This window comes from Crinia signifera, chromosome 19 (genome assembly GCF_055691185.1).
Source record: "Crinia signifera chromosome 19, ASM5569118v1, whole genome shotgun sequence".
Taxonomy (NCBI): Eukaryota; Metazoa; Chordata; class Amphibia; order Anura; family Myobatrachidae; genus Crinia; species Crinia signifera.
This window is the reverse complement of record NC_139226.1, coordinates 18,080,558-18,088,413: the sequence shown is the minus strand read 5'-3', so window position 1 is coordinate 18,088,413 and position 7,856 is coordinate 18,080,558. Positions and strand designations below refer to the sequence as shown.

Sequence of the window (7,856 nt, the reverse complement as noted above, 5' to 3'; positions counted from 1 at the left end):
ATGAGGGGGTGTGGTCACATGAAACTAGAGGATGGCTACATGACATTAGGGGCATGGCCACATTATGCCACACATCATACTGTCTATTACACATTATACCACACCATAATGCCCATTACACATTATGCTGCACCGTAATGGCCATTAAAAAAATATGCTATACCGTAATGCCCTTTACACCTTATGCTACACTGTAATGTCCATTGCCCTACACATGGTAATGTTTATTACACATTATACCACACACAGTTGACACCACTGACATAATTTTAAATACCACACACAAAAAATACATAATGCCCCCACCAGTGGTGCTTATTCTTAATGCCCCCAGTAGACTCACCGCTCTAGGCCTGTGCCGGACTGCTCTGCAGCTGCTCATCCCAGTGGGAAGAGGGTGGAATGGAGCGCAGGCATCTCCCATTTCAAAATTGGCACTGGTTAATGAGCCACTCATTTATTGAAAAAAATGCTAAAGGAGAGTGGGGTGCAGGTGGTGGTACGATGTATCTGCAGCATATTTATTATATGTATGCCACACCACTCTATATCCCTGGTCTTGCACCAATGTGTGTACAATATATTTGTGTGTGTGTGTCATCAATAGACCCCCATAGTCTTTTTTGGAACCAATGTTGTATCTCCGTTGAAACTATTCACTTGAGTCATTGTGGGGCATCCAATAAACCAAGCTGGTATATTAAAGATAGAGCCAGGTTCTTTTTGAGTACGTTTCTGCGCCTAGGCTCACAAAATGCTTCTTTTCATCTATCGATCTCAGCTACAATACAATAGACAGAACAATACAGCAAGGGGATTAACAGGGGGCTAGTGTGACTGGTCTTTCTCAATCCTATTAAAGGCCAAAAAGAAAGAGGCTGCATCCTTAAGTGTGTTCTGGAAATATACCCATCTACCAAATTACCCAAGGGCCCAATGGTCACTTAATAGTTGGTGCCGTACCTAAAATATTTATTCTTGATAAAATAACAATGAATATAAATGTTCTTTTAGAGAGTACTCACCGTTAGCACTGGGGGGGGGGGGGGGTATTCAATGTTGGCTCACAGCTGTCGAGCTGGCCTGACAGCCGTGACCCTGTCCTGTTCTCGGTCTGCTCGAACGAGAATTTGCAGGCGGGATTCGATGTCCCACATGCCGCGTGACGAGAAGGGGGCATGGCTGCAAACTTGCCAATTCCCATCCGTTCTCGGACGGGAATTGCTTGAGAAGTCTGGCTCATTCTGCCAAGATCCACTGTTCAAAGCTGTTGGGGAAGACAGCATTGAATAGGGCCCGTCAGGAGATGGCTGCGGGAGACTGAATATCCCCCTAGGACATGGCAGCAAAAAACATATAAATAGTCAATATTCTGTATACTCATATTATTCAACAGTAATGCAGGGGTGCACCTCATACAAAAGGTATCTTAAATGTAGCTTTGAGAGATATTTCACATTGAGTGCTCACAACCACCCTCACACCCCGCCGAGCCCCTGTATATATAACCACCTACTCAATTTTTAGAAAAGTGGCTCCGAAAACCATGGCGTGTGTTCCGGTGCTCGGAACGCATCATGCCTGGTACTACGTTCAAACAACATTCATATATTGTACTGTATGTCTAATCGCGTTATTCACAAATACTCACGGTGTACAGTAGGTACTCTCGCGACTGCTTGACTCGTAGATTTTTTATTTCATTGTATTTTTTATTAATTAACCTACGTTTTGTTAAAAAAATTTGAAGATGTTTCCAATATGTCAAATATTAGTAGTTACAAAAAAAATATATATGAGGTACATTAAAGAAATATTTTTACAAGTACTGTGTAACATTAATGCAGGTTCTGTAAAGCAAAAAGTATCCTTCAAAATGAAAGACAGTTTTTGATTAAATATTTGTTTCGAAAGTAGGCGAGTCTGCCAATCTTAACCCTTTGAGTGCCATCGTGCTGTGGGAGATTCTCAAATATCCGTTAAAAATGCCAGCATTGCTCACAGCGACTCTTCTTTATTTGGATGTAATATTTAACTAAACTTCAATGAATTGACTTGGCTGTATTTATTTATGGTAAAAGAACAGTCGCTGTGACCATCACTGGCATTTATAGTGGATATTTTGAAAATCTCTCACAGCAACGCTGGCATTCAAAAAGTCTAATCATTTGCACCACTACAGCTTTACGTAGCGGGCGGGGTGCGCGTCGCTGGCAGCTGGGCAGCTTATGTGGGGAGCATGTAGGAGACGCATCTTACCTACCCGGCGGCCGACAGCAGCAGGGGGAGCGGCCTGAACACGCTGACAGCTAGCCGGAAAACCCGGCACAGGAGTAGCCAGCCGCCCGGCTCCCCGCACCCAGAAGCGCTGGCGTGCGGACACCAGCAGGTAACTATAGACCCGCAGACCCCCCTGTGCCCACACCTTCTTAGCGCCTCCCCGCCACCGCGGGGGCTGCGGGACTATAGTTACGCCACTGCCCAGTACCATCCTTAGGAACTCCAAACACAGAACCCAATTGCAGCATGGAGCAAGGCGGCACTCAGGACAATCCACACATCACATGGCAGGATTACTCCAATATTTCAATGTCATTATGTCATCGAAAAATTGGGAGCCCTAGTCTGCACACCCTGTAATGAGAGGTGCTGCCTTGCTGAGATTTGTAGTTACATGCAAAACAGTGGGGGTTAGCTGGAGCAATATGCACCATACTTACCTACCCTCGCGGAATGGCTGCTAGGGTCCCGAATATCGGGTCTCCCTCCCAGCCCCCTGGAAGGGTGGTCATGCATCCCGCATTTAGCGGGGCCCCCGGATTGGCCCCCAGACCCCCTCCCTCTGCTGGTCAAATACCGGCATACGTGGCTTTGGGAGGGGCTAAAAGATAAAAAATGCATAATTTAGTGCAGGCGTGTCCAACGTTGGCCCTCCAGATGTTGTGAAACTACACATCCCAGCATGCTTTGCCACAGTTTTGCTATTAGAGAATGCTAAAACTATTGCAAAGCATGCTGGGATGTGTAGTTTCAAAACATCTGGAGGGCCAACGTTGGACATGCCAGATTTAGTGCTTCCCCCTCCCAGAAGAGATGTGAATAATGACATTTACTACTCCCCCCTCCCTGAAGAGGATGTATATGGTTTTTTAGAGTTCTGCACACACTATTAAATTGACACCCTAATTGTAATGGGTGATAGGCTGCTAGGTGTTTGTGGACACCAGTGGGGGTGCTATCCCAAATATTCTGAATCAGGAAAAAGACAACAAGAAAAAAGATTTGTATTGGATGCACTCCTTAAAGACAATCAAGCAATTTTTGGGTGGTTAAATTCCTTTTCTATATTTTAAAATAGTGGGAGCTCCTTTTATCTTTATTGAGCATAAACTGGATAAGGAGACGACCACTGTTAGCGAAATGAGGGGTTAAAAAATTACATTGACATACATACACTTAGGGCGGTATTCAATTCCTGTTTAGGATTCTCTGCACATTCGCCACTGCTCGCTGCATTCCGGAGCCTCGCCGGCTCCGGTATTCAACGAGTCAGGGGCTCGCTGCCCCTGACTTGCGAATTTGAGCTCCTGCGGCGGACGCCGCAGGGAGCCTGAGGACGGTGGCAGGCAGGGAGATGGAAGTCTCCCTGCCTGCCCCAGAACGTTTGTGGGGGGAGGTGGGCTCCCCGGGTGCCAGGCAGCACAGGCTGCCCCCCCGGGGGTGCCAGCAGGGGACCGGGTATATTCACTACACCCGATCATGCATATGTAATGATCGGGTGAAGTGAATATATGAATATCTAATGAGCGGCTCGGCTCTGGCCCCCTGCTGGCTGGTCTGTGTAAAAAAAAAAATATATATATATTTTTTTTAATTAAATATATATTCATGTGCTTACAGCACATGAATAAAAATAGCATGCCCCTCCTCAGAATAAAATTCCTGATTTTTTGACACCAATTGTAAAAAACAAAACACTTTATTTTAAAAGTTCACCTTCCACTTCACCATAAAAAGATAGCGATTGCTACTCTGTGAATCATGGCGAAAAAAACTTTGAAATGTATTCGCCATCTGGTCATTGAATAGGGTGATTCACCGTTTTAGTCAGAAATTTGCCTTACAGCACAAAATCGCCATAAAAACCTGGCGAATCAGCCTCATTGAATACCGCCCTTAGTGATAATTAGAAATAAATTAGTGATTTAAAGATTTGAAATGTAGGCAGAGATGACTGTAGGTGATGGTGCTTAGGTGTGTACAGGGGTATATTCCCCACCAGGATGTTATTCTGCACTTTATTTGAAACTACAAATAGTTTTCACCCAATTACACTTTGTTAATATTTGCCTGGATTGACTTTCTAAAGTGTAATTGTTTTTTCTATTTCTAAAGGAGATTGGTAAGGGTTTCAAGCAGATACAATGTTTAGATTTTAAATGATAAACATTGTATGAATTTTAACTGTATCCATTCATTCCAATCTGGCATTATGCCCAGAAATTGGGACAGAGGCCTCTTTGTATGAATGTCTCAGAGTTTGAGAGCATGGAGCAGCAGTGCCATCTGCTGGTTTGACTAGGGTACAATTTCCAATTTAATTTATTGCACCCCAATAGTACCCTTATAATCGATAGTATGGGGTAAGCTTTGGCAATTCCTGCTTTAATGATTCCCTCTATTGGTAGAGTATTTGTAACACCAATCAAGTGAAGAGGCATAAACATCTGGTACCACAATCAAACATGAGGACAATAAATTTCCTGCACTAACACCAAACAGTCTTATTCCCTAGTGCTACAACGGACAGGACATGTGTTTCGCTACGTTTAGCTTCTTCAAGCTGACCACCAGAGTGTTCTCCTGCTTAAATATTTATTAGGAGCATCCAGCCAATGGCTGGATCCGCTCCTGCCATGTGGTTTGATTCCGCCTATCCGTGATGTCTTTAAGGAGTGCATCCAATACAAATCTTTTTTCTTGTTGTCTTTTTCCCTCCCTGAAGAGCCGTGAATGACAACATTTACAGAGCTGGGGCTTTATGGAGGTGGAGCTTAATGCTGATAAGCCCCACCCCTGAAAAGCTGCAGAGAGGAGGCTCTAAAAAGGTAGGCAAGTATGCTATGCTCTCATTACTGATCTCATTACTGCTTCCTATTTAGATTGTATTTATGAAGTTGTTAGCATACATTGAGCCAAAGATATGAACCTGCCCACGGAGTTTAGGTCACTTCTTTCAAGCAGGACCCTAGTACTATGTGGTACATGTCTGAGGCACAGGAAACCCCCAAACCAGTCCAGTAAAACCACCCCAGGGCAACAAATAAATAAAATATAAGTGGTTCTGACACGGGGCAAGAGCTGGGTTCTGCACTTAATGTTACAGTGAAGCACACAGCTCCGGTCATTGAGCAGCAGTCACCACGTGGCGGTTGACACCCATGTTCAATCCTATTAATGCAACTGATGAGATATCCCAAATATACCACCCCCAGAAGTGCACACAACAGTTCAAAAGGTGATCCAAGTCTCTGTAATAAGGGTTACTAACCTCAAAGCAGATGTCCTTTGGCTGCAGAACCCCCGTCCTATTACCAAACTGATGGCACTGGCATCCCAATGGCAGACTGCCGGAAAACAGGGGGAATACACCGGCTGGCACCGATTTATGCAGCAAAACACAATATTTATAAAAATACTTTATATTTTCTTTTTTATTTTTATTAATTTTTAACCATATTTAGCAATATGAAAAGCTGAACTCCATTTATACAGGAGAGTAAAAGACAAATGACATTTTCAATTGAAAATGTTCAATTTTATTCCAGTTTGTCATTTACTATAGCCACGGATTTAAAATAATAATAATAATAAAAAAAAAAAAAAATCTTATATACAGAATATATCTCAGCATTTTTTTCCAATCATTTGTTCTGTATTTTGGCATCTAATAATATATATTACTGTCATTAAAGTATATATCTCAAGGGAAACTAAATAATTTAATGGCAGAAAATATTATCACATCCGCACCTGAGAACGCAGATGGTGATAAAATCGGCCCCTTTATGTGGTATAAATATTGAATTGTCCAGAGTCCAGTAAATATGCTAAACCTTATTTATAAGAGTGAAATGCATGGGTGATAGATGTATTTAGAATTATTACTTTTAATAAACTGTGTTGAATTATATTTCAAAATCTAAAAATAATCATGAACCTATTGGGGTCTCTTTACCAAGATGGGAGATAGGATGTTGCTATGGGCAACCAATCAGAATTTACTTCGTATTTATTTAGCACCTTCTAGAAGATAATAGATATAATCTGATTGGTTGCTATGAGAAACATCCCATCTTCAATAGAATTCCCATCTTAGGATATAAACCCCAATTTTTTTTTTCTTTTTCATTTGAAAGATTTTCTAAAGTAAGAATTTTGCCAAGTACGCAAAATTGCGTTATTTTTCTCCTGCAAGTATGGAGTACAATAACCCAGGACGTAGGCCCACGGCGCCATCACTGCAGAACATCTTAGCGTCAACATGTAACCCACTAAAAGAAGTATGTTGAGGACCAAGCACATCACAGAAAGATCTGGTAGCACAACCCTGAATGGTATCATTTAGGTGTATTGTTCCTGTCATGAAAAGAAATACCAATTAATTTCAATTTCTGTCTTTGCATGTTCGACAACTTTAGATTTCAGGTTGAACACATCCCTTTCAAATCTAACTCTCTCTGCTCATGATACACCTGCCTCCCTGCAGTGTTGCATGGTTTTGCCTATTTGCTGTTAGAGGTCCCTGATGGCAGTCTGAAACCCTTGTTAAGGGATGAAATGTAGGCGGTGCGACAGGGGTGGTCATCCCGGACCCCCACACAGTAACGTAACAAGAGCTCCAGCAGAGTTTGGAGGCACTGGATAGCTTGTCAGTTCTGGGGGTCTACGGGGCTATTGGTAAACCTGCCGGCGCTGAGTATCTGCTCCTGCCTCTGTTCCGCCTCCATCTGCCGCTGGGGTACTGTCGTGTCTGCCAGCATGAAAATCTCCTTCCGAAAACGGCTGCATAATCTAGCATTCATAATAACTGTCTTCAATGAGGTGGCAGACATTTTGGGAGGGACATTTTTCATTGCTGGTAAGAACAGGTAAGATCCCAGCGGCAGCTGTGGATGGATGCGAAAAGGAGGTGGGAGAGAAGAGGAAACCCCAGGCAACGAGCAGGTACCCAGTGGCCAGACACAACTGACCCTTGTGGAAAGAACCCAACTTTGTGTGTGATAAGTAGAATCTGATTGACAAAAGTTCCACTTGTCTTCTTTAGAATGTTTGTTGCATCTCACCCCATCTCTCCAATCCAATTACTAAATATCTTCTGTGGGTAACTTGAGCATAAATCAGAATATACAGATCAGATGTCTTCCGAGGGTTCTATTATTGGAGGTTAAGAATCTTCAGAGTATCCACCTTGACAGCACCTCTAGCTGTTCTTTATACAGTGGTAGATTTTACCTATGGGCTGCAGGGCCCCCAGTAAAATCTGCCAAACCCTCAGTGTAATTGAAGCCAGATACAGTCCGTGAGACGGCACTTGCCTCACTGTGATTGGCCGTAACTTCATCCCTCTGGGACTGCCAGACCAGGCTGCAACAGCCAGAGAGTGGGCTTCCTGTAAGAAACCACTCCCTGCCTTACCATGAAGCCATAGCGAGGCTTCTATGGAATGCAGATGGTGCAGTCCATAGAAGCCAAGGGTTTGTGAATGAGCAGTTGCACAGCGGTAACTGTGCATGTTCTGGTCTCGGAACCTGCTGCATAGACTGCACAGGTACTGGAACCGGCAGCTTTCTCCT

At 43.3% G+C, this 7,856-nt stretch overlaps 1 protein-coding gene across 1 annotated transcript in view; it reads right to left on the bottom strand.

Annotated features, from left to right (window-relative positions):
* Window positions 1-5,989: 5,989 nt before the first annotated feature.
* LOC146041714 (phospholipase A2 inhibitor gamma subunit B-like) overlaps window positions 5,990-7,856 on the bottom strand; it is a 32,024-nt gene continuing 30,157 nt past the window's right edge. The window contains exon 4 of the mRNA XM_083161627.1: window positions 5,990-6,639. Coding sequence (XP_083017753.1) covers window positions 6,461-6,639 — 179 coding nt within the window. The 3' untranslated portion in view covers window positions 5,990-6,460. The remainder of the gene's footprint in view (window positions 6,640-7,856) is intronic.